Genomic DNA, 25,845 nt, shown 5'->3' with positions numbered 1-25,845 from the left:
AATTGAATTTCTGTAAGCATATTGGATACAAAACTGAGATCACCTAGAAAGTCTGACTTTCTAGAATCATCAGAATTTATGAACAAGTGAAATACTCATGGCTGTGTCTCAAATCAAATATCCTCAGTTTGCTGTACAGCTTTTCATCTTCTCTTTTCACCTCTGTGTCTGGAAGAATTCAACCAAACTAGTAGCTTGAACTAAAATAGTGTTGTTCTAGAACTGGTTTCCTTACAAAAGTTACTAGGATGGTTTCTGCATCCAACTTGAAACAAATCTCAGTTACGTATAGTTTGCCTCGTACGATCCTATGTAACAGGTGAAAATAGTACCAATTTAAAGAGGTAAAATAACTTCAGGTAACTTAAAAGAATGTGGTAGTATTCAAGAACTCCCTAGGACATAAGTTACTGCCAGTGCTTAAAATACTGTTTAAACTCAAATTTAAACTCAATACAGATCACTCAGTGATCCTAATATCGTGGAATATTAACACTTATCTGCAGAGAAGTTGCAGTGGATAAGAAGCACATCCTAGCACAACAACTCTACTTTTCAAATGCAAGCATCCATCGAAGTACTAACAAAACACCTAAGAGGTAACAAGTTCCCTCACAGCAGCTTTGTTTTCAAAATACTTTTCATACTAGCTAGGTTTCAGTCCCCCACACAAATTAATTCCACAATGAAACAGTGAAAATGCATTTCCTATTGTTGCCTATCCTCATACAGTGCAACTCATATACCCAAGCTATAAACCTGTGGCTTCTGACCTGTAAGTGGTGCCAATATACTACCTGTTAATGAGAAGACTGGTCTCTCACTTCAGGAAAAAAAAGAGCACAACACAATCCATGAATGACCTTTTATGCTGATGTCCTAATAGCATGCAAGGTTTATATCGCCTGTTTTAAGGCAGGGGACTTGCCACACTGAAAAACAGTAGCAGGTATAACACTAAAACTTTAGTTGTACTGAAACAAATAATGTGTCTGTGGTAAGGAAACAAAGGAAAGGTGCAATATTCTGAAGTTAATTATACGTGAAGTTCATTTTATTTCCAGTGGCTGAAAAATGAAATATACGAAGCGTCAGTAATAAATGGAGGCTGATGGGTTCAATTAATTATAGGCAATATATTCCATTAAGTACTGTGCAGTAATTTTAATAATTAGTATGATATCCAATCTTTGGAAACCAGATATATTAAGTTGTTTTTTAAATGCTTATTTTTTCCCTGAAATTGACATTCTGTAGCTGAATTTATTTCCGATTCCACAAGTGAAGTCTCTGTAGTCTCTCTCTACATTTTGTACAGCATCACTTTCAAGTTGCACTAATTTGTTCACGTATCGTCTTTATACATACTCTTTCACTCAGAAAAAGGGCACAAAATAAACCCAAGGCAGCAAAGTTGTACAGGCAGGAAAACTAAAATGGTAAGACCATCAGAAATATATAGCCCTGAAATATTTTTAATGTTAGAAGAGGACTTCGGTTTCAAGTCAAGCACGCTCATCTTTTAAAGGAATCCTATCCTTAAGAATGCACTATCTTCCATTTAGTATGACACAAACAACACAAAAGTTTCTTTAAATCTATTTTTGCATGAAGATTAAGATACATAATAAAATTATAAACTATATTATGGATCATTTGAAATGAAAATCTAAAGGGAATGAAGGTCCATAAAAAAGGTATCAAGAAAGGTACTAGCTTAAGTTTAGTATTGATTTATTTTCATAAAACCTCCATGATCTAGATGCTAGAAAAAAGCAGAAAAAAAGCAGCTGAAATGATAGTTACTTAAAAAGGCAACAGACAAAATACTGTTGAAAAGTATTACAGGAAGTCAGAAAATTAAGCTAGTTTAAGATTTTATTTTTTTTAAACAACAGCTTTGCTCAGAGAAGCAAGGAAGATCAGCAGTGGTCAGAAGCCTGAAAGAGTTGTGACTGAACTTACAAGAATTGATCGATTCTGGTATTGTGCTTGAGGAGCTGTAAGGCCCATAAAGGAGGGTTGATGCGTACTCATCTGTCACGGCGCTGTGAAAACTGGTTTGGCTGCTCAGGTTGTTGCCACTACTGCTGTTTCTGTTGTACAAGTTGTTGTTCAGTTCATGGTTATTTCTGTGTGGCAGCTGCAAGCTGCCATTCAAGTGGCTGGAGATTTGGCTTACAGAAAAACCTGTCCTAGAGGACAATGATGTCATTTTGGTCTCATCATCATCTGAAGCAGCATACAGGTTCCCTAGAGAACTGGCTAGTCTGGAGTTTATGGAAATGCTGAATGGAAAACACATGGGGGAAAAAATACACACAATGTATGTAGTACGTACACATAACAGACAATTCAGAAGACATTAGGTGAATAATATGGACCATTCTGAAACAATGTGTGCACACAACTTCATCTTCTCTAAAGATGAAATTAACTAAAAAGAGAATTCTGTGGTAGGAGTTCCCATACTTCATTTACTCAAGCCACTGTCAGCTTTCACCTCTGTCAAATCACACACACATGCAGGAGATTGTGTTAAAAGGTTGAGGCAGTGGCTGACCTACACTAACATACTTTGTCTACATGTAAGTTTAGGAACTCCTGTTTCTTAGAGGTAGTGCAATAAAAGTCTTCAAGTAACCAGGAAGGAACATGATAAAATTTGAGACTAACAATAAGGTATCAAGAAATATCTCTGATTTAGTTGTTTTAAAAGTAAATAGTTGTGCCCATAAGTTATGAAAAATACATCATTATATATTTAATTTGACATCCATAATTACTTAGTACAGTAGTAATAATGGAATTGAATAGCAATGAATCAAGGGTTCATGAAAATCATTTCAATTACAGCTCAGTATTTTTTTTTTTGAGATTAGTAATATACAGATTTATAGGAATAGTTGCAAAGCTCCTATAAATTCAGATGAATATAAAAAACTGAGCAACATAATACTGTTTCTGAATTGACACAATCCTCCCCAAACTCACACCAGTAGTGTTTTTACGTGTGTGTGTTTGGGGCAGGGTTGTTTGTTTTTTTCTCCCCATCTGTAGGCAACTGAAGTTGGGCTAGTAGAACAGCAAATAATTTTGTAAGTAAATGTAGGCCCTCTCACACCCAAGAACAGCAAGTCCTTCATAGACTGCATATGTGTTGAAAACCACTATAATATATAATAAGTATTTGTACCAAAATGAGAAATAAAAAAAACCTTTTAAGGTTAGAGCCTGAGGATGCGGTAAATCTGCTTATTCTTTCTGCAGACGGTAAATTAACTGTCATGACTTTGGAGGCCTTCAGTGGAGACATGGATCCTTCGGTGCTGCCTGAAGTATTCAGTCTAGAAGTAGTGGAGTTTTAGTGAGAAGTAAGATTATTATAATTGAAATGCACATCCCAAACACATAGTCTTTCAATACAGAGACTGGTATTTTCAAAAGTGGTAATCTCAAGATGTTCTGAGAACTCAACAGCAAATGATTTGCCTGGTTTGAGAAATACTTAAGGTGTTTTTCTCCTGCTATATCATATTATATAGTTATAGGCTACTTTTCACCTCAATATTTTGTGTCAAATTTGCAATGACAAAGAATACTTTTTTAGTTTAATAAAAATTAGTAAATGAAGAGCCTAGCAGTAGTATGAAATTCTCTCCATCGTTAGACCAAGGGGGTATAGTCATGATCAGCTCCTAAGGCCTTGGGTACAAGTCTCCAACTACAAGCACAGAAGGAATGACAGAGCAGAAATAGCTTTACTTCCACACCAAAAAAAAAACACAACACCATATAAACAGAAGTCTCTGAAGTTAGACACCTGGAATAATCTATCTCAAAAATCCAGGCTGCAATAAAACTGAAGGTAATGTGTTCTTTTTCATATTAATGCTTTATAATGACAAATACTATGCCTTACATAGCGTATTTTAAATGCAATGGTAAAGGGTGCAGTGGTTACAAAAGTATAAGACCTAGATCTACCATTCCTATAGTTCTTAAAGTTAAGTCAATTTTTATTCTAGGTTTTATATTCTTTAGAGGGGAACTGTTAGTACTGTTTCAATTTCAGTATGTGTCATAAATGAAAAACATTTATGAAAGTGAAAAGAAACTGTTGGCTTTCTTGGATCCACAGAAACTTCTGGGAAGTACTTATTTGTAGTAAAAGGTACAGTGTCCTATTTTAAACCATCAGAAGGTACTAAAACTCAATATTCCAATATTCATATGGTACATCTTCTGATAAAAGTATTGATTGTATAGTCTCTAGTCCATCTACAAGAACCACCCAGACCACAACTTGTGATATACAGACAACATTTAGCTGATTTAGGTTTTTGAGACAAGTATTTATTTTTACAGAAATGAATGGGTTATGAGTTAACTATCCAGCCTTCATTGCATAACAGCATGGATATCAGAAAATATGACTGAAGAAATTACTTGTATGTACTAGTTATTAAGGAGAATTCAAGGTATCCCCAAAGCGCAGCTGTGTCCCTCTGCTTAACTATTTTTTTTTTTTGCTATTTGCAGCTGCTTAAAAAAGTTTGTTCCCTGCCATTTCTCACAAGTCTGAAACTGCTAATCAATTGATGTGATACGCGTAACTCAAAACACTGAATACAGAAGACTAAAGTGGTATACATTTAGAACTATAATTGAATATATTAGATAATTTCTTAAGGTTAATACCTGAAAGGTTGAGATATGGACCTGGTGTGCAGTTTCATTTCTTGCAGCCTAAAGAAACGAAAGACGACATTTTAAAAATCAAAGGTTAATTTATTTCAAGTATACTTGCATATTTCACACAGGCTTTAAAGTACGACACTAACTTAATTTTAATTGAAACAGCAGAGATCATTTAGTATTAAGAAACTGCGGGTTTAATTCCAAACTTTACATTTTTACAGACCCTAAAAGATTCAAAATTGATATAACAAGACAGAAAAACTACAGAAATTAAGAAGTATTTTTGTTAGGGACAAGTTTTAAAATGCTACATAACATAAGTATGAAGGTTTTGAAATAATTTTCTGCTTTATCTTTTGCTGCTAAAAAGTAAGTAGTTACCCGGAACAGGAAGACAGAAAATAAAAGAACAAATTATTAAAATAAATATGCAACTAATACACACACACAAATTTCCACCACAGAAGTGGCACAACTAGTACCACTGCTTAAACAAAATGGCGTACTTGCTATAAAGATCTGATAGCATAGAGTGAATTTAAAATTGCAAATTACCACAGAATTATTTAATTACCTCAGAGCTCCAGTTGTAGTTGAGCATGTCCTTCTCCGACTTTTTAAGGCATGAAGCTTATCTCCCTGTGTCATGCCATTCTTTGCTTCCATACCTGCTTTGTCTTCAAATTCATTCTGTGAAACAAAGTATGCAAAGAAATATACAAAATTTTTAAGAGCAATGTAGTTTAAAACTAATGAACATCTCCTTTGCAAAGATTAACATTTAAAAGGCTATTTTACAATCTTTTGCATTAATGGGGCACTATGCTAATCTTTGTACAGTTCCAGTGAATAAAACGTGTCATTGTACAAATGCACAATCTAACCTCAAAATCAGTTCAGGATGCTCGAATCTAATGCCACTATGTATTTAAATAAGTCTGTTTTTATAGTACCTGAATTCCAACTCTTTCCTCCATAACTATTATTAACAGTTTAAAGTTTTTACTAGTTCAGAAGAAGAAATAGGTTCACTTTAGCTGACACTTCATGCCTCTCCTCACAATAAATAATTATAAGATCCTTACCCCAAATGTACACATAACAGCAGTAATCCACAACACTGCAATAAAGGGATGGACATCTATACACTCATGAATTATCAGCTAGAAGCTTGAAATAAGTAGATTTCCATTAGGAAAATTTATCCCCTATGTTTTCAAAACAAACAAAAAACCACAACTTTAAACTGTGGAAGACTTATCTGAAATTACACAAACCTTCCTGAAGTATAAGTGACCAGAAGTGACCTACACTTTTACATATATTTCACAAAAAGTTTTAAATATAATCCAAGCTTTTTTGTTTTTGAGAAAATTGAGATTTGTTCTAATTGTCACATATTTAAAAAGATAGAAGTCCAAAAAACCCCCAAACCTAAAAGTGATCTATAGCTACTTATAGTGATCAGCTCTATCTCTGCTTATCTGAAATTCTTCTTATGAACACTTACCTCCCCGTATTGATCCAAGTCTTGTACTTTGTTCAAGTTGTCACTGATTGACATATCACTCAAGCCACAAAGAACTCTGTTAATGTTTCCATCAACTACTCGTTGTTTCTGTTTGGATTGGATGAGATCTCCCTCCAGCCATAACATTGCTTGCTTCCTTTTGGATTCAAAACAAATCAATTAATATCAATAAATTTGCACACAGATAAAAACAATATGGAAACATGCTACTTTTATAGACTGACAACATTTGAATCCTCTGTGCATCTTCAACTGAAAATAAATAATCTGCACATTTTATCACTAAAAAAATCATCTTTGATGGTTAAAAAATGAAAAAAGAAACAATCTCTAAACAAGTCTGTAGCCATCGAAGAAATTAAAACTTCATTTTACAAAATCCTATTAGTAAAAGAGATTAACTAAATGAATTGCCATAGCATTTAAAGGCTCTTAAAAGCCATTTTAAAAAAAAATCATATAAATTAATTCTTTTATATACATAATGGGTAGAATAAAGTATGATACCACACTAACTATCAGCATAAGTTTTGTGTATATGGATATTGTGTGGCAAAAGTGGTCATAGTCACGTAAAGTTTAACAGGAGTTTAGGAGCAACTTTCAGAAAATACAAGATTATATCCTGTAGACAGGTGGCAAAAATAATCATCATTTAATTGCTATGTACTTGGGCATAGCACGCTTTTGCTGGATAGATACCTGTCAAGCTTCTATACATGGAAGTTCCAGTTCAAGAACTGAGATCCTATTACATATTATCATAACAAAATTAATTTCTTAAAACTGAACAGAAAAAAGTCTGAGAAGATAATTTCACCGGAAACTTTTCTTTGAAAACAGAGTATTACGGTAAAGCTTAAGAATCAAGTAGCCTGAGCCAATTGCCCAAGCTTGCACAATAACAAATGGGAAAGGTAAACACTTCCTGAAAGATTTCACTACATCCCAAGAAAACAAAGTGTGTTGGGGGGGGGGGGGGTGGAAAGCACACAAAACCACTAAATCCACCTAACAAAAGTAGCCTATAAGGTGTTCTTGAATTTGAATACCTCTGAAGTCTTTCAAGATTAATTGCATTCACAGTAGCAAACTCATTTGATACCCTCCTACCCAAGTGATGTTTTTTTTTCCTACCAAAAAAAAAAAAACACAACACTGTTCAAAACCTCCTTCAATAAACCTCAAAGGAGGTAAGGAGATGAAGTTTTGACATCTATGAAGGCTGGGAGAGCAAATTTGTAAGATTTAACCTTTTTGTCAGATGCAATTTTGCAGTCCTGAGACCAAGACTTTTCATATTAGACTGATAAAACTGATGTTAGCTTCTTCCTCCTCATTCCCATTTTGAGGCTACTGGTGATATCACTTGAATTTTGTTTGAATATCAAAACAGGTATCAATTGCCATTAGGACAATAGAAAATTCTCACTGACCAATACAACAACTCTTGGATATAAGTGATATAGATACTAATGAAAAAAATCTGAAAGATCTTTGGCTATCTACAAAATCAAACCAAGTGTTTCAAGGCCACTGCAGAAGAGACTTAGTTACTGTATTTCTCGTTCTTCAAGTGAACAGCACTTACTAATCACCTAATATCTTCCCCTCTTATTCTTGCTGTTTTGTGGAAGTTATTTTTAAAAATTGATCAACCAAGGATCAGCAGGGTGTGGAAAAATTTGATCCGTCTTCAGTGAGCACTTGTGGTTCGTGAAAGTTTGTGATTTACAGCATTTTGAATAATGGTGGGCCATTTCTCAAATAAATGAGTGTCCATTCCAAGGAGTAGAACGTAAATAGGAATCCTAATTCATGCTCCATTTCTATTAGGAATTACAGTAACACTTCTTTCTCTGGTATCCTATTTTAGATGCAAGGTCAAATAATGTTTTACTGTATTTATACAGTATCTTTTCCTCATAACAATGAAAATGCCTTCAGCTAAACAACAGAAGGTATCACCTCAGAAATATCAGCTATTACAGTAGTAATTCAACACAGAAGTCACTATGAAATTAAACCTAACATCAACATCCCTGAAGACAGTGTAATTGTACTATCTATTTCCAGACAGACCCAGTCAGGATCAAACCTTGAATCTCCCATTCAAATTACCTGTACACAAAGTGTTTTCAAAATAAAGTATATAGTCAAATTTGAGAACGAGCCATATTAAAACCATACAATTATGTTTTGCTAATAACTACATTAGCTCCAGGTCAGAAATGTTCATACGAAGGAATCTGGCCAGGAATCTGACAGAGAGCATAAGTTGTCCACCACAGACTTATTTAATCCTTAGTTACAATAAAAATAATGAGTCAATTATTACTATGGCAAGATTCAAGTGTCATCATAGGCTTGAAGTATATAAAGTATGTCTTTTCTATATTAACATTTTAATAAATCTTTATTGTTGATTTAATCTTACATCTACACCTGGAGTTTATACTGCCAATGTGTTTGTCTTTATCTCCTAAGCCCCCCAGATCACAAATATGCAGTCTTGAGACCCTCTGCCCCTGAAGGCAACAAAATGCACAGTGCTCCAGAGAAGCTGATTGCTAACAAGTAAATTCTATTTTTAGAATAGAATTTTTAAGAATAGAATTTTTTTCTATCTACCTCAATCTCAAATTAATCTCAACTTAAATATGTTACAACAGGCAGTAATATACAATATTAGAAGACAGAAAATAGATCCTAAACAATAGCACAAGATGGATAAAGATGTAGAAAAACAGTTGATTCTTAGTAGCAAATCAAATACACATACTCTTCCAAGAAGTGTTGCTGAGGTCCTATAATAGAGCCTGGTCGACATATTCTTATCCAAGCAATGGCTTCAGCATGCGTGAATCTATAGTGCTTCATTATGTAGCAGGCAATCAGTGTTCCTGTTCTCCCCAGGCCAGCTAAAGAAACACAAATATTACATACAAAGTCATAAGCATTCCATAATTATCAAATTCAAGTATAAGATAGAAGACAACTTTTTAATAATGTTGTTTACCACTTTAATATTTGAAGAAAATTTCTGGTTCAGTATCCTGTTTGCCATATTATTGGATTTCAGTGCTGTACGTATATGAACTAGTATATCATATTTACAAAAAAAATCTTTAAGAAAACATGCAACTGATCACTTCTTCCTCGTGCACTTCTACCTCATACATTTTTTATGGATTGATATTTAGGAAAACTGTGACCTAGCTGGATTTTGTACTTGCAAAACTAGTTAAATAAGTAAATCTAGATAACTTTGTGCCTCCAGATATTTGTCGACCTCCCCCACCCCTTTAAGCCTGCTCCTTTTCAGGCTGAATGGTCCCAACCCACTCCTCATAGGAGAGGTGCTCCAGTCCTTCGATCAGGCCCTACGTTGGACCATTTCTGGTAAGTCCATGTCTGTCTTGTACTGAGGAGCCCAGAACTGGACACAGCACTTCAGGTGAGGCTTCACCAATGCTGAATAGAGTAGAAGGATCACCTCTCTTGACTGCTGGCAATACTTTGCCTAATGCAGCCAAGAATACTGTTAGCCTTCTTAGTGGTAAGGGCACAGTGCTAAGTTGTTCAACTTGGTGTCCACCAGGACTCCTAGGTCCTTTTCTGCAAAGTTGCTGTCCACAGCCAGGTGAGTCCCAGCACATACTGGTGCCTAGAGTTGTTCTTCCCCTGTACTTGGTGAACTATCTATATAAAAAGCAATATGTATTGAACAGCATACAATTCTGCCACACCAACAAGTTGCTGGCAAATAAGCTTGTTTACCTGACATGCATTTTTAGTGCTCATGGGGAAAAAAACAACAACGTTGATTGAATAGCACTATTATTGTTTCAGCAAGACATTTGTCTCCACAATGTCCTTACACAATTCTTTAAACATACATCAAGATGAACCCTTCAGAGCCTTTGTTAATCCTTCTTGACTAAGCATGTTCTGTATATTTTCTAGCTGATATGCTGACATAGGCTGGTTTGAAATACTGGCATCACAATAACTCACATTAACGTGAAATGCAGAAGTTATGCTCCACAGAAAAATGTAGAATAACAGTCCCAAAAGCACAAATAAACCCTTTCAGTCTTTGGCATTTCCTAGCAGATTAGTATAATGCTAACTGAGAAAGAATAATGCAAAAGAGAAGTCTGCATTAACTAAAACTCATGCCTTCAAGTGACACTAAAAGGAAAAAAAAAACAAAACAGAACAATGAACAACAGCGTCAGTTTCTGTAAGCAGTAGTGTAGGCTGAAAGAGCTTAATATGCACAGAAAAATATTTGGTATTTGTCATGTATTTAGTCAAATTATAAAGCAATATTACTTTCACAAGAATAAGTTATTTTTCAGGGTTTTATTTTTTTAAATTTTTGAAATAAATTCTGTGCATTTATACTTATTTTGAACTTCAGTATGAGAAATAAATAAGCACAAATACCTTTACAATGTACAGCAATAGCACCACCAGCATTCTCACAAATGTTGAGGAACCTTTGAACTATATTGTCGCTTGGTGTACTTCCGTCTATGAAGAACAAGTCATAATGCTCAAACCCAGCATCAGTAAAACGTTTTGCCTCATAAATTTTTTTGTTTAGCCTTATGATTGATGTGACATTATGTTTCCTGAAATAGGGAAAGTAGGCTTCAGGTGCATGAAGAGGATAACCTATAAAAAACAAATAAAGCAAAGTGTGTTGCAACAACTGTTTTATGAGAATGAAGTTCAATGTCCTGCTAGTCAAAACCCTTTTAAAAATTTTTGACTAGTAAACATCCTAATATTGAAGATGTTTTAATATTTTATTCAGAATAATAAAGTTGTTGATATTGAAAACGCCCACAAAATGCTCATGAAGACCACTATAATTAAAAGAAATCCGAAAAAAATAAAGCACAGCATTTCTGAAGCACTGTACTGCCTCTTGTTTAGCCCACTCCCCTCTACTTGTAGAGATTTACAGATATTTGAAAGCTAACTACATATAGCATTTCAGAACAGCTCTTCATCGTAAGAATAAAACATGCTTTAATAGGACAAATTGTGTGTATGAGGAAAACAGATTGGTGATCTACATTATGGACAAGAGAAGTAGTCAAGGGTAAAGTAGTGCCAGAAAAATTTATGCTTCACTGTGATGAAAAAAAGCTTTATTGCCTTGATTCAATTGAGACACAATATGATCCTCTAGAGAGAAAAGAAAGGATTAAGTGATGTTCTCATCAAATTTGTATTTAGTTTACTTCTCCTTTACCTTTAATTTGCCAACTACTTTCTTTTCCCAGCTCCTTCTTGATAAGTTTCTGCTAATTTATGCTAGATTTCACCTCAGCCCATATATTTTTTTTCTGATTCTTAAATAGGTTTACAGTTACTTCCTTCCACATCAATTACACTCAAAAATTAAGCAGCTTCTTAGTATCTGCACACATTCCTGAATCGAATATTTTTAAATATCAGCTGCCTAGACAGTAAGTAGTGTAAAACTGCAGAAAAGGTGCAGGTGAAATTAGTCCACATTATATCCCCACCAATACAACAGCATTACTACATCTAACTTTCCCCTAGATCAAACAGGTTTGAGACATTTCATGGGACATTTCTACAAGTCATATATGCATTGGTAAATGCAATTAGAGTCACAGCATAATGAGAAAAATGTAGCTTTGTAATGTGTACTTACTCTCATAACTGGATCATAAGCATTAGTGTTCATTTAATAGTATTTCAGTTATATGCATGTTAAAAACATAAGTTTTCCAGATTCTACAGAATAATTTAGATCATTTTTGAAGATGCTCTGCAAGAAGTGACTCTAACGGTGACTAGGGGAAAATCCAAACCAACCAAAATATTATCTCCCTAGATTTTGATTAAATCTTCAGTGGACACATTGTGCAATTAGAGTAAACATGAGAGCGCACTAGTGAAGAGGTAGATATTCAGAAAACACGCTCTTAGAAACAAAATAGCATGGCACAAGGAATGAGGTGAAATTAAGCAAGAAATGTGACTGACTTTCCTTTTAGCTGGACCAAATCTCTTTGTCAGTCAAGTTTCTCTTTTATATTCCATATGTTCATTAGAATTACATATGTTCCTTCCATTATCCCAAGTAGGAAAGACAAGCTTCTTTTAAAGACTTTCCTTGCCTTTGTTACAAAACCCTTAATACAGACTTCCTTTACTTTATGCAACTCACCTTTAATTCTGCATACTTATCCTATCAGGTGTCACTTTCCAGAAGATAACTAAAGTACCTGAGTTTTTCTGGCATTTTTCTCTGAATCAAAATCACTGACTGTTAGAAGAGACCTTTGAAATTAAGTTCTATGACTGCATACAAAATCTTCACCGCACGATTATTTCTGAAGACAATCTATAAACATCTATGATCTTTTGCTCATTTACTACATATGAGTAACATGCTACAAAAAAGTTCAAAGAATAGCACTAAAATATACACTTTAAAACCCTGAACCATACCATTTTCAAGTTTGCTTTTTGGGTGCGGTCCACTAAATGCCAGAAATTTTCCTGGAACAATCCAGTTGAAGTCACCATTTTCTACTCGCTAGAAAAAATTGCAAGAAAGAAAAACATTGTAATATCTCTAGATACAAGTTTAAAAAATTAGTTTATTCCTTATGGTTTTTTTACTATGTTCTTGCTGCATTAAAACACTTCAAATCTAAGTTTGTCCTATATTTATAAGCTAAATAGGAACTAAACATAAGCTGTTTCTCAGAAATCTTTTAATAAAACAAAGCCACGACAAATTTTGCTGAAGTTTTTCAAATAAATGCAGATCCTATATTTAAGGTATTTGTCCCGTACAGGGCTCTGGAACCAGGACATACAGAAAAATGCTTCCCTGTAAGGCACTGGGAAGTAGGCACTAAAAAGCCAATTCATGGAAACCAAATTAAAAAGAACAATTAGCCTTCAAAAGCAATTATCCTTTCTCTCTAGAAACTGAAATTCACACATTGGCATAGCTCTAATGAGCTAGCAATCATAGAAGCAAAATATAGATCAAAATAAAAAATAAACTGAGGTTTTGCATCTCTTTGCAAAAATTGCTTTTCATTTTTAAATGAAAACTTCAGAAAGGTTCTGTGAATTCTTTTATTGATCAAACTGAAGAATGCCTTTTTTTTTTTTTAAATGAAGACTGCCCATTCCTCATTTGGCAATGCAATTATTGTCAGCATGACTTTTAAGGACATGGCATTCAGTTCAACTGCATTATGAAGCTTGTGTTTTTTGCTCTCAGCTCATCAAAACATCTTAATGAGTGAAAGGTTCTGATAATGGGCATTACTGTAATCAATTCACCAACTGTTTGCTTAGGTAACCCCATTAGGCTTGCTCTAAATATCCTCAGACAGCAAAAACTCCAGTAAGTTAACAAGCTTGCGTAAGGGCTAGTGAAATGATTCTTTCTGCCAAGTCAGGACCGCTCCTCGCAACACACAAATTTCTATTCCAGACTGCAATCTCAATATCATGGCACCTCTGCTCCCTTTAATAAAGGAATTCTGTTCAATCAATCTGAATTGTTTTTATATTTGCATTACCAGTTTTATTTATGAATTAATTCTTTGTAGCACACAGCTTTTTGTGAATAATTTAAATTTTAACCACTCTGAACTATATATATATATATATTCAACACTATATGCAAATACCACTGTGGCAAATTGAGAACTTGATTAACAAAAGGGGAATTAGCTGCCTTGATAGTGTAGTAAGATGGAAGAACTCTATAGTTCATCTTTATAGATGAAACTGAATTTCCATTAGCCTGTTCCTTTTAAATCTTATGCAACTTTTCTCCACACAACTACACATCTGAAGATCTAACATAGCAAAAGGATGGAACATTTAAAGTTCTAGAAATACAGCACAGTATACATATCTAAAATACAAAGCTGACCACCATACATAAAATAGAAGACACACAAAGACTAGACAAAAAAATTAAAGAGGATTCCAAGTTCTCACAAACTCAGACAGCAAGCAGGATTCATTCAGACATGCATACATTTCACAGAAATGTAAAACGATGTTAAGCATTAAACGAGATAATAGGGCTGTTTTGTATACAGCTTTAGTCAATTGTTCTAATACTTTTCAGGCAGCTCATTGTATGCTACGTATACACATTCCTAAGAGTTTCCACCCACCATTCGTTTTTAGAACAAAATTTTACTGTTATACACAGATTAAGCTAAAACTAAGTAGTTCATCAAAGGCTACACTAATTTCTCAAGCTACGCTAATGTTCTGAACTCTAAGAAGAGAGTTGAATATATATTCAAACATTTAGTACACCTCTAGTCTATAAATCTTTCTCCCTAACCCATGCAATAGCAAGAACTATAGACAGCTCCAAAAATAACTTCCAATACAACTACATTGTTTGTCAGTCTTCATTAAAAACCCTCTTCCTTCTTTTGAGTGAAAATATTAGACAAAAACACCCAACTAATCTGGATATACACTTTGGGCCTGGAATTTCCTCTGGACACAGCACAGCTCACAGGTGCAGCAAGAGCATATTTCAAAGATTCTCTGCAGCAATATTGCTTGAGATGACTGTCTACTACTAGAAGATAGAGATGAGAAGAACTTACACAGCTTACATTTTAAATTACAGAATAAAGTCCTGAAGGAATCCAGAGCCACCCAGAGCATCTATTCTTCACTTGTAAGACAAGTGGCAGAAAAATGAATGACATTTTAGCTTTCTGGGACTTCATTAGGGAAATCTTTTAGATGTATTTTAATTACTAGAATCCCCACATAATGCACTGATACAAAAAAGTGACCTCAGAATGTGCTTAATCTATATGGCTATACAAAAATTTATCATATACCTAGGACTAATAGCATCTCAAGAAGCTGTTCCACAGGTGTTGAAAGAAAACAGATTATGTGGGTCATCTGAGAGACTTGGAGTCATATCCTGGAAGAAGAATGGGAAAGCATGAAAGCAGTCCCAGAAGCCAGGAAGGCTATGAGAAAACAGATTTCTTGCAATTTCAGTGCCTCGCATTGTAATGATATTCATCTTGCATATTGTTCAGACAGAATACAGTTTCAGATATCTGTAGGCTTCCAACGATTACCTAACCAAGGGAACTGGGTTGTGGTTTCATGTACTTACCGTACATACAAAGACTGAGTTTTACTTGAATTAAAATGTTTTTCCAATATATTTTAAACTTGTGGGATACTAGGTATTCTAACTTATTTTAAGGCAAACCAGACACTTTAAACTCATTAAATGTACAAACCTCATAGTGTTCATATTCATCCACATCAAATGTCTTAAAGTCAAAAAATCCATGCTGTAAGGCCTAAAAGGCAACAATGTGTCAGTTCATTCTTAAGTATGATTTATAATCTCATTTTGTAATGCTGTTCTTAAAAATTAAAACTAAATCACTAGATGTTTGTGCTTTTGGCTTGCTGAAGTCTCTACGTTAAGACAACATTCAATTTTGCACAGATTAACAACACAGACAACAAAAACTTTAACGATGTCCAAAAACATCAGGTTCATTATTTCCCCTTCAAAGACATTATGATGTGACATAAGTTTGTTGCATCTCACTTAAATCTTAAAACTGAGTCTCCACACGCTCCTGTGTTTTTCTTCTTTAAGGCAGATGACAAAAAGTAATTCCCTTTTTGTCATATAGTCATTTGATAATTTCTGTGCTGAATATATTTAACATTCTATATTTTATGACCAAAATGCACAAAAAAAGTTTATTGCTTTTCTGTATTTAATATGACACTCTGATTTTATTACCCTAATACCCAGGCAAAAATCTTATACAGATACAAGTACTGTGTATAACCTGTATTTTGTGATTTGTTGTTAATACTTCTCTCAATGCATTCCATTGATAGAATGAAGTTAACAAGACTATGGTAGACACGATTTATTACATGATTGAAAGAAATTAAGTTTTGTATTTGATTCCTGTACTATTATTTAATAACTCAATTTTGTACTACAGCTTTGTATATGACAGAATATTAAAAACAATTTTATGAATAAGCTATCGATACCACAAATTTATTCCAAAGAATTGGTGAAATACATTTCTGCAGCATATATTTATACTGAATCTAACACATTCTGGAAAGTATAGACATTGCACAACATTCTATGATTAAGGTGTGTTAACAAAAGACCATATATCTAAGCTTTAGAAAACAATCGTGTTCACCACTTTTTGCTACAAATATTTTTCTTTCTTTTTAGGCAAAACTAAAATAGTTTATTTAAATAGACAATGTTGTCATGAAACCTAAGATACGGAGAGGTTTCTTTGAATGGCAGATCTAGAAAAATGTAATTCATTGAAGCATGGCTAGATGGCTACACTCCAGAATTTGTAGGCCCCGTGGATTATGTGCATGTAATATATGCAACAAAGTCATGAAATTTACTCAAGTAGACTAAGATTTTACTTTAGATTTAGCCATACAGTTTCTGCTCAAAGCAGCTTTATTTCTGTAGGTGAATTGGACAAAGATTCAATAAATTTTATGGGAACAGAAGAGGAAAAAATGGTTTTCAGAGTCCTTTTGACGTGTTTGTTGTAGATAAATCATACTGACTGCTTCATAGAATTTCAGGATCTGTAGAAAGCCACACAAATTAAGAGTCTGACTGTTAACTGACAGCTCCTTTCCCACCCCCACAGAACTAAAAATATTAAGCTTGATCTGTCCTTTTTTCAATTTTTAAGAAACACTTGTTTTGCCATACTTTTAAGAATTACAAATAGTCTATAAAGTGTCAGTACAGAACCATTTATATAACCTGTTCCTCTCATCAAGATCACTGGGAAATTAGATGAACAAAATTTGATCTTTGCTTACAGTATCAAGTATATACTGTAACACCAAGTTGACAATTAAAACGTAAAATAACATTTTAAAAAGCAGCACTGAAGATTAATTTTCCCCAGGACCATAACCACAAATTTAGCAATTTAAATTATGCTTTTCAAATTATTTTTGATAAATTCATAATTTTTACATTGATTATTATACATATTTTGAAACCACAGCACATGCAAGGCAGAGCTTTAACAAGCACGTTGACAAACTTTTTTAAATGACACGCCATAACACTAGTAAGAAACACTAGTTTTCATTCTTTTTAAACAATTCTGGAAAGAATAGGTGTCAAACACTGAAATGGAGTTAAGTATCCACAAAAAAAAAATGCAAAAAACAGTGCTTAGATTAAATCACGGAATACCGAAGTACCTTGATTTTATCAACTTATGTTTATAAATGATTTGTTAGCAGATCTAGTGCATTACCTGCAACCCCACCCTGAGATGGGGCCTGGGATGTTTGCACATTCTAATTCATAAAGTGAGCTACAGAAAGTTATCAAAGGCTAACCAAGCAGAAACATAACCTTCTTTTCCCTTCTTCCCTTGTCACTACTCAAACACAGTTCTCAGTAACTTAGACTTCATGACAGCACACTACTCATTGACATGCATCTTGCTTTGAAACCAGATTTTCTTCTAATGTATTTTAAGAGTGTTTTACTTCACTTTTTTAAAAGACAATTTAAACCTGTTTTGCTAAGGAAAACCATGATTACCTTATTTATTCCCTGTAAACAGTCCAAGATTGTGAGATTGTATGTGCAGTTCCCAAATGAAGCATCCCTATAGATTTAACAAATTAAATATAAACATTATTATTTTAGAACTTAGGGAAAGACAGCACACAATAAAATATATTCAAGCTATTCAATCCCCTCTGAGAGCTCTGTATTAAAGTTCCAAGACGACATTCCTTTACCAGCTCTTCCATGCTAAAGCACACCCTTACCAAGGATGTAGCTCAGTGTAAATAGAGTTGATACTGTAAATTATGTTACGTGCATGTTTTTGTCAGGTACCCACATGGAATAGACACAAAACTGAAAATTACGTGACCTTGATTCTGCCACTCTGAAAACAACAATTCCTCTTTTAAAGATGACAGAATGGCAAAAAGCAAAACATTCAAGAAGTAAGACACCAACATAAAAAATAACAGCAACGTGTTTTGTGGAAAAAAGAAAAAGTACTTCTCAAACTTTGCTTCAGACCAGTCTGCATTTTAACAGTGACTTCTTAATCAGTCATTTAAGAAATCTTTTTTAGTTTTGCTCTAAGCTATCTTATCACAAATGTTAAGAACTGCAATTTGTGAGAATAACAAAATACTAGGTTTCAGCCAGATACATCTTTAATAATTTATTCAAAATTTCAATCTTTCACTGAATGGTTTTGGTTTTTTTGAGAATCTACTTGCTATATTTAGTATGAAATTTGTAGTATCAATACGGTCCTTCAATCTCAAGTGCTTAAAGAGTAAAATACTCTCACACATTCTTTAAGAGCAGAATTACAGCAGTTTTAAGCAAGCAATGTTCACAGAAAACATAGTTGATTTAGGAAAATTAAAAGCTACAAATTTGGTAGTTTCATATTACAGTTTACTCCAGAAAATCTTTCAAGTTATTAGATTACAAAAAGAAATACTTAACGCAATGTTTTAGAATGGGAATTTCCAAGTGTGAATACATCTTCAATATTCAAATCTAGCAAAGAAGTTTTTTCAAAATGTAAAGCCATAGAGTATTTTCATTAAATAAACAGATTATATCAAAGCAGTAAACGATAAACCTAAAAGACAATATATTTTTCTACAGAGAAAAGTTGAAGATCTTTTTGTCATAAGCTTTTCAGAAAAGAAAAAGGTCTTCTGAGAAAAAAAAAATCTTTAGGACCAAATGGGAACATGTACATAACAGAAAAATCTTTAAAAGCTATAACAGTTTCATGAAAGAGTTGACAGAAACAACAAAACCTAAAACAATGCAAACCACAAAACTAATTATTTAGAGAAATATGAATAGAAAACATGATTGTAACAGATGTCCCGTATTAGGTTATTTTGCTGTAACAAAAATATGATTTTGTATCTGTTTATAACTACTTCAACCAATAGTACATAAAATACTGCAGAAAAAAAGCAACACAATTAATAAGAAGTGGTATGATGGAGAGGGAAGGAGGACCTAGAACTTGACCAAGACACACGAGGTAAGCCTATCACAATTTCAGCTATAGAGTTTTCTTAGCTACAGTTCCCACAGACAGCTATTGCTAGAAGTTGTGCACACTGAGCTTGCATCTAAAAAACTCACACCCTCATCTATCTTTTGTGGTAGACAGTGATGAAACACTAATGAACGTGATAAAACACTAACGAACAGTGATAAAACACTAATTACTAAAATGTAATGAAACAAACAAACAGTAGCTATGAATGGCAGTGCAGCATGGTACTGACATAATACCTGGAAGCAGTGGCTTACTATCATCTAATGCTTCAAGGGAAAGCATGATGTTTGATGCACTGTGGCAAATACAGAGTATATTATATGAGACTTTGCCATAATATCTCCCGGTAACAAAAAAGAAATCATAAAATTTACTTATATAATAATTTGGAAAACAAGTAAAATGGAACAAAATCTGAGCTATTTTTGTCCTTAACACCATAACAATTTTTATTTTAGGCCTCCCATTCCTTTTTCAGGGTAAAGCTAGGAAAAAACATGTCTATATTTCTAGCTTCCAGAAGTACAACTGCCTGTTTAGAATTAATTCTAGATGCACTCCCCCTTTCTGAAACTTCTCTGTTCTCCGTTTCAGAATTTTAGGCTAAACTATCTACAGGTATTAAATTTTAGGTATTAAATGAAAAGGATTGATCTGGCAGAAATTATGTATAATCCATGAGGACTCTGTATGCTGAAAACTAATGTACAGAAGAAAAATCTTCTATTAGCTTCAAAGAAACATAGTAATTCATATGAAACTAAAATTCCATACATTCTTCCTACTTAAACTTATTCTTCTCTTTTGTCTACTAGTCTACAGGAAACTAATGCACGTGCTTACATTTAAGACCGTAGTCATTTTTAAGTTACTGGGACTACTTATACATATGCAAAAACATTTTGCTTTTTGCTGATGGAAAAAGAGCTATTTGGATTTACAATTTTTGTTTGTTTGTTTTTTTAACTGTTAAGTCTATGTTAAAGAAAACACAGAGAAAAGGAAGACTTCTGTTATTTGATGTGAAACGAAAAGATCATACACAGACGTCTCCTGCATGGTATTACAGTGTGGGCGCTGTTTTCTGTTGTTGATCATGTGTTTCATTCCAGTATTCTTTTAATCTTTTATGGCTAAATGCATAACCAGCTTCATTTTCAAACAGTGCTTTAGCAACGATTACCTGATAACTATTTGGTTATCAAAATCAGAAAAAGTGTGAATATTTCTGACATACAGATGTAGCATAAATCTGAGCTGGCATTACAGAGCTGCAAATCCCACATCCAATTTCAGTTATCGGAGCTGACCTCAATACTGCGTAATGCTTTCTACTTTACCAAACCTCTAAATGCTGTCAATAACAAAATAAGTTGTTTCCCTAGCACTTGCAAATAAAGAAATAAAACCTAAACTCTAGCTCTGAAATTCATGTAATATCTAGAGATTTAACACAACTAAATTAAAATACATTTGTTTTTTTCTCTTTGTATTGAAGTCAATACAGAGCAGTTCAAGTTGAAAATCCAAAGCAGTTTTATAATAGGAAACTCTTATTTATGATGGTTTCAAATGGTGTTAGTACTGTTTTCTTAAGAGGAAGCAAGAAGATACAGCACAAGATCTTCAGGAGACTAGAGCATCACCAAGTGACAGTGAGTCAGCCAAAAATAAGATGAAAGTCTCTCAAATACAGCAGTGTCTAATCCTCCTGCTCTATCTTTGTTATTTCCATTACAAAAATAAAATAATTTCCATAGAACTTGTAAGCGGGGTATACTGATTTCCTTCCACCCCTGAACAATATTCACTGAAGCTGTCTTCAAATGAAATACCCAGCTGAAGATCTAAGCCGATTAAGGCCTTCTGAGGTCACTGAGCTAGATGAAAGTAGATCAGTTCGCTGGTGATCTTTTCATGTAAACACACGCCAGGACTCTGTGAAGAATCTGACAGTCTTGCAGAGCTTCCTTCTATCTATTGAAAGTTGTCGGTTGTTTTTTTCCCAAATAGAAGACACTTCAGATATCAAATTAACAAACTTGTTAAATAATCTAGCTGTAACACTGAACCTTTCATCACTACACACCGATAAACTCTTACACTTGAAACTATTCAAACAGAGATAACCTGTACTACAGAAGTTATATAATATCTAAGTTCCAGGCTTGAAAAAAATTAAATTCAAGACAGTAAGTACTGAATACCTGTGAGTAATATCCCCAATTATTTCCTTCCTAAACCTTAGAATAGGAGGAAAGGCACAAGACATTCGGGTTACATTTTTCATTGTCATTTGATAAAGTCATTTTAGCCCTTTTTAAAATGCTAACTATATGGAGGGAGGGCGAACTTCCTCATAGCACTAACTTGTTTTTTCACAGCATAGCCTGATGACAACCAGATATAGTGCCTGACGTGGCATTAATGCTTCCAGTGACAGAACAGGTTAATTTGCTTGAGCGTCTGTATCATGCTGTATTTTGCACTAGAGATGCCTCAATGTCTTGCAACACACAAGTGGAAGAAAATCATCTCAACGGCCTTGGAAAGCCAGGGAAGAAGGAATAAATTATTTCTTCCCTGCTCCCATCTGATATAGATTGACCCATTGCAGGCCCTCAACAGATCTACTTGCCCTTCTCTCAACCCCAGCAATTCTTAAGCTCCTTATACATCTATTCCAGCCTCTTCCTACAAATTCAAATCCCAAATACCTCCTCCCTAACTTTGACTCCTCATTTCTTACTTAGCCTCCTATCTTATCAGACTCCTTCAGTTCATCTCCTCAGTCTTCTTTTTCTCACCTCCTGTACAGCTAGATTACACAGTTTTCTTTACCAGCAAGATAAACTATACCACACAGGTAACTGAATCTTCTTAGGCTCTAATCCAGTGCCAAGACCTTACATAGTCTAAAGCAGCACCAAAAGAAACTTAAGTGCTTTTCAGCCTGACACCAAATTAAGAAAGAATGCTAAAGAAATATAGACGCTTATGTCTACTAGCATATAAAAGCTTTCTTCCAAAAGCTCAGAACTCCATATTCCCTCTGGAGAGCAAGGCCCTGGCTCAAGAAGATTGACTCCCTTCTATCCTTGAAAATAGCTTAAGTGCTGTGTTAAAACAAAACAAAAATAATTATCAAACAAACTACAGAAAATCCACCAGAAGAAGAAGAAAGGAAAACAAACAAAAAAAAATCAGGAAATCCATACCCCCCCCCCCGCCCAAAAGCTTTACTTTTAACCAACATGTTATACGAATAGCAAAAGCAACCGAATGTAAGAACTGAAAAGTGGAATTAAGACCTATTTTATACACACTAAAAAGCTACATACACATTAACTCTGGAGCTTAAAGAAAAAAAGTTTACTTCTTCAGTAAGCAGTTTACTAACATAGCCATTCCACACATATTGAGATTTCTTTTGACTGGTATTAGCTGCAAGAGTAATCTCAAGGGAGATCACCTGATTAAATTTCTTCCACTCTAGAATATACTTCTTCATTTGAATGTGGTTGGGATGAAGTAAAATAATGCAGTGAAAAGTCACAACAGTGAGAAATAAGTTCTAAGAAGCTTAAGAGCATCAATGGAAATTAGAACATTTGCCCTTCCTGCCTATAGAAAAATCAACAGTACAGAACGATTTCAACTTTAATGATCAATTTAAGTTAGGCTACAGATTTCCTCTGAATATGGAACAAGAGGTATTTTGTTCTACCAAGAGTCATGGATTAGGATAATAATGTCTGAATTAGCCATGTTTGCCAAAATTAACACAGTTAAAAGAAAACTTTAAGAAAAGCTTCAGAAAACTTTAGGACATTGGCATACAGCCTATCTTAGAAGCAACAACCTGATAGCAAACTACTGCTTAGAGAACCTGTGTATCAGCAGAGTGCAGGGTAAATCTAAGTCTATTAAAGTATAGCTAGCAATTTTAAAGATTTCTCTGTTGTACATTCTTGAGGTTGTTTGCCTAGGTTTACACCTGATGTACTGATATACCCTCTTCTTTCTGGTTTATGTATAATTAAATTTAGCATTCTATTACTACAGTGGTTAAAAATGTTTTCACATCTAGCTAGATGACTGATGTGAAAAACAACATTATTTTATGCATACTGACTTTATTTACAAAAGATCTTTTCACTTGCAGCACATGCCTGCTGCATGTTTTATGTTTTTCAGTGTTAGCTCTGGAGAAGATGAAGAGAAAGGTAATAAAGGGCAAGATAAAAAAGTACCTCTGTCCTCATGTAGATAGGAAATAATACTTTTTTTCCTTTAGAAAAGGAAAAAGATTTTACATTTCTTTTACAGTGAGACTATGTCCCAGAAGCCTATCTTCACAAAATCCATGGATTCTCACAAATGGGTTACAACAATCCATACACAACACTCTGGACAGATTTGGAAGACAGGTTTGGAACTATGGATAGCATCTATTACTTTAAAGAAGTTTGACACCATCATTTATCTACCAGCAACCTGCAGAAGAGTTAAGCATCAGAAGACTGACGACATTTACTGCTCTCTTCTCCTGAAGCTGGCAAACTGAATGAATGGATTACTCTTCTGCAATAAATTTTGACAATTCAGACTGCAAAAACTGAGTAGTCTGTTTGCCAGACATTGACTTCTTCAGTGTATTCAGTTAGTATTCTCTCCACTGGGTAACATGGAACCGTCTTTTTATGCACGACAAAGCTATCTTTATAAAATCTTGCTGTTTCTTACATTTTTTTTTTTTTAAACGAACTCTCATTTCCTGATCCCTATTCTATTTTGGAATAGAATCTCGTGAATTCAGACTCAGAAGATTTGTTCTGAATGCATATCTATTAATTTCAGTATTAATTATTAACAACACAATTGTGTTAACTTCATTATTAAAATTAAATAATGATTTAACAAAATTATTCTGTGCCATTGAGTTTATTATTGCGGTTCCTGCCAGCCTCAAAAAAGTCACATTATTCTCACTACTCCCTACCAGTAAAGGAGAAACAGCATTTTAATAAATTATTACTACATGTATCATACTAAGGGATTGGTTACAAGACAAAGGTCTATAGCCTTCAGTTTGAACAAACAAGTTCCGGGAAAAAAAAATCCTCCTCAATTTTCCATTTTACAATTTCAGGATTTGATAACTAAGCTTTTTGCTTTGTCAGTACAAATAATACCTTAATTTTTACTGTGGCAGGGGAAGAAGTGGGGAAGGAACCTAAAGACATAGCAATTTCTTATAATTCTGAATGGTAAAGTTTTTGAAATAGGTAAACAAAATTAAGCTATTCTGAGATTACACACATTCTACATTACTGAAAAAGTTTTGCGTCTCACTCTACTACATACAATTTGCTTTTTAAGCAAGGTTTTGATAAGCTCAAGATTCTGAAAAAATTATGTTGGTTTAATTATTAAAAACTCTTATATGAAAGAAATACTATTCAATTGTTCTTAAACTCCTGCCAAAGTTGAACCACTGAGACAACACTATTAGATATGAAAGGGAGAATCAATTTTCTAGACTCCCTTTAAATGCTACACAGTAATCCCCAGAAGGAAGGGAAATGTTGCAGTGAAGATTTTTACTTGTTGCTTTCCCCAAAATAAGGGGACAAAAGAAAAAACTGACACTGTTTCTGTGCTCAGAATAATATAGTTTGCTCCAAAGAACTTCTTGGAGTAATATTCTAATAGCTGAACCTTCTGTAAATGGAGGGACCGATGCCAACTATTTTAGATTAGCAGAGCATCAGATGACAACACATGTAAAAGGTGTAAAAAACTATACACTAACTTAAGTCATCATTCCTGTATTTTATATAGAATTTGTAGATGTTAAACAAAAACACACTGACATGTTTATAAGAGGTAATCTTTTTATGCATTTTATGAAGTATTTTTTAAAATTAGCTTAAAAGATATCAATAACCTTGCATAGCTATCAACGATCAGATGCATCTATAAACTCTCTGCTGAGAAAAGCAATCACTGATTTGATACTGTTCTTTAAAATGTATTCATTGGCTTAAGATTTTATAGTTAAACTGGTGTTGACATATAAATCTATCATCCCTAAATCTATTACCCTGTACAAACTGCTAGAGATAAACAGATATTCCTTCGCTGAGTGGCTGTAGAATCAAATGAAGCTTTTGATAAAGACAAGGTAGGTCCACATTTACAAATGCATCAGCTGACAGTGAGTACTACTTGCTAATTGCTGACTCCCCTGGAAAAGCGGATCTTGACCATCTTGCAGTTGTCCTATGAGACATCACCTGTATTTGCATAATAGCATGAGGTATTTTTATTTCTAAAGCACAATGACATTTCATGGTTCACACGACAAAAAAAATCTGGAAGTCTTTTAGATAGCCATAATAGCTAAAAGTCCTCAGATCTCGGCCTCAATAC

General features: G+C 34.0%; 1 protein-coding gene across 3 annotated transcripts in view; it reads right to left on the bottom strand.

Moving 5' to 3' along the window:
• The window catches only part of CDC14A (cell division cycle 14A), a 55,852-nt gene that overhangs the window by 8,150 nt on the left and 21,857 nt on the right, over window positions 1-25,845 (bottom strand). The window contains exons 6-15 of one of the 3 annotated variants that reach the window (XM_080602467.1): window positions 17,895-17,961; window positions 15,550-15,612; window positions 12,734-12,821; window positions 10,685-10,915; window positions 9,015-9,153; window positions 6,212-6,368; window positions 5,276-5,391; window positions 4,702-4,749; window positions 3,219-3,347; window positions 1,966-2,288 (exon numbers count right to left, since the gene is read on the bottom strand). In XM_080602467.1, the coding sequence (XP_080458593.1) occupies window positions 1,966-2,288; window positions 3,219-3,347; window positions 4,702-4,749; window positions 5,276-5,391; window positions 6,212-6,368; window positions 9,015-9,153; window positions 10,685-10,915; window positions 12,734-12,821; window positions 15,550-15,612; window positions 17,895-17,961 (1,361 nt within the window). The remainder of the gene's footprint in view (window positions 1-1,965; window positions 2,289-3,218; window positions 3,348-4,701; window positions 4,750-5,275; window positions 5,392-6,211; window positions 6,369-9,014; window positions 9,154-10,684; window positions 10,916-12,733; window positions 12,822-15,549; window positions 15,613-17,894; window positions 17,962-25,845) is intronic. The other 2 variants (XM_080602469.1, XM_080602468.1) reach the window with 2 other exon arrangements.

The sequence above is a fragment of the Anser brachyrhynchus genome (assembly GCF_964034855.1).
Source record: "Anser brachyrhynchus genome assembly, chromosome: 8".
Taxonomy (NCBI): domain Eukaryota; kingdom Metazoa; phylum Chordata; class Aves; order Anseriformes; family Anatidae; genus Anser; species Anser brachyrhynchus.
This window is presented reverse-complemented; position numbering and strand designations above follow the sequence as displayed.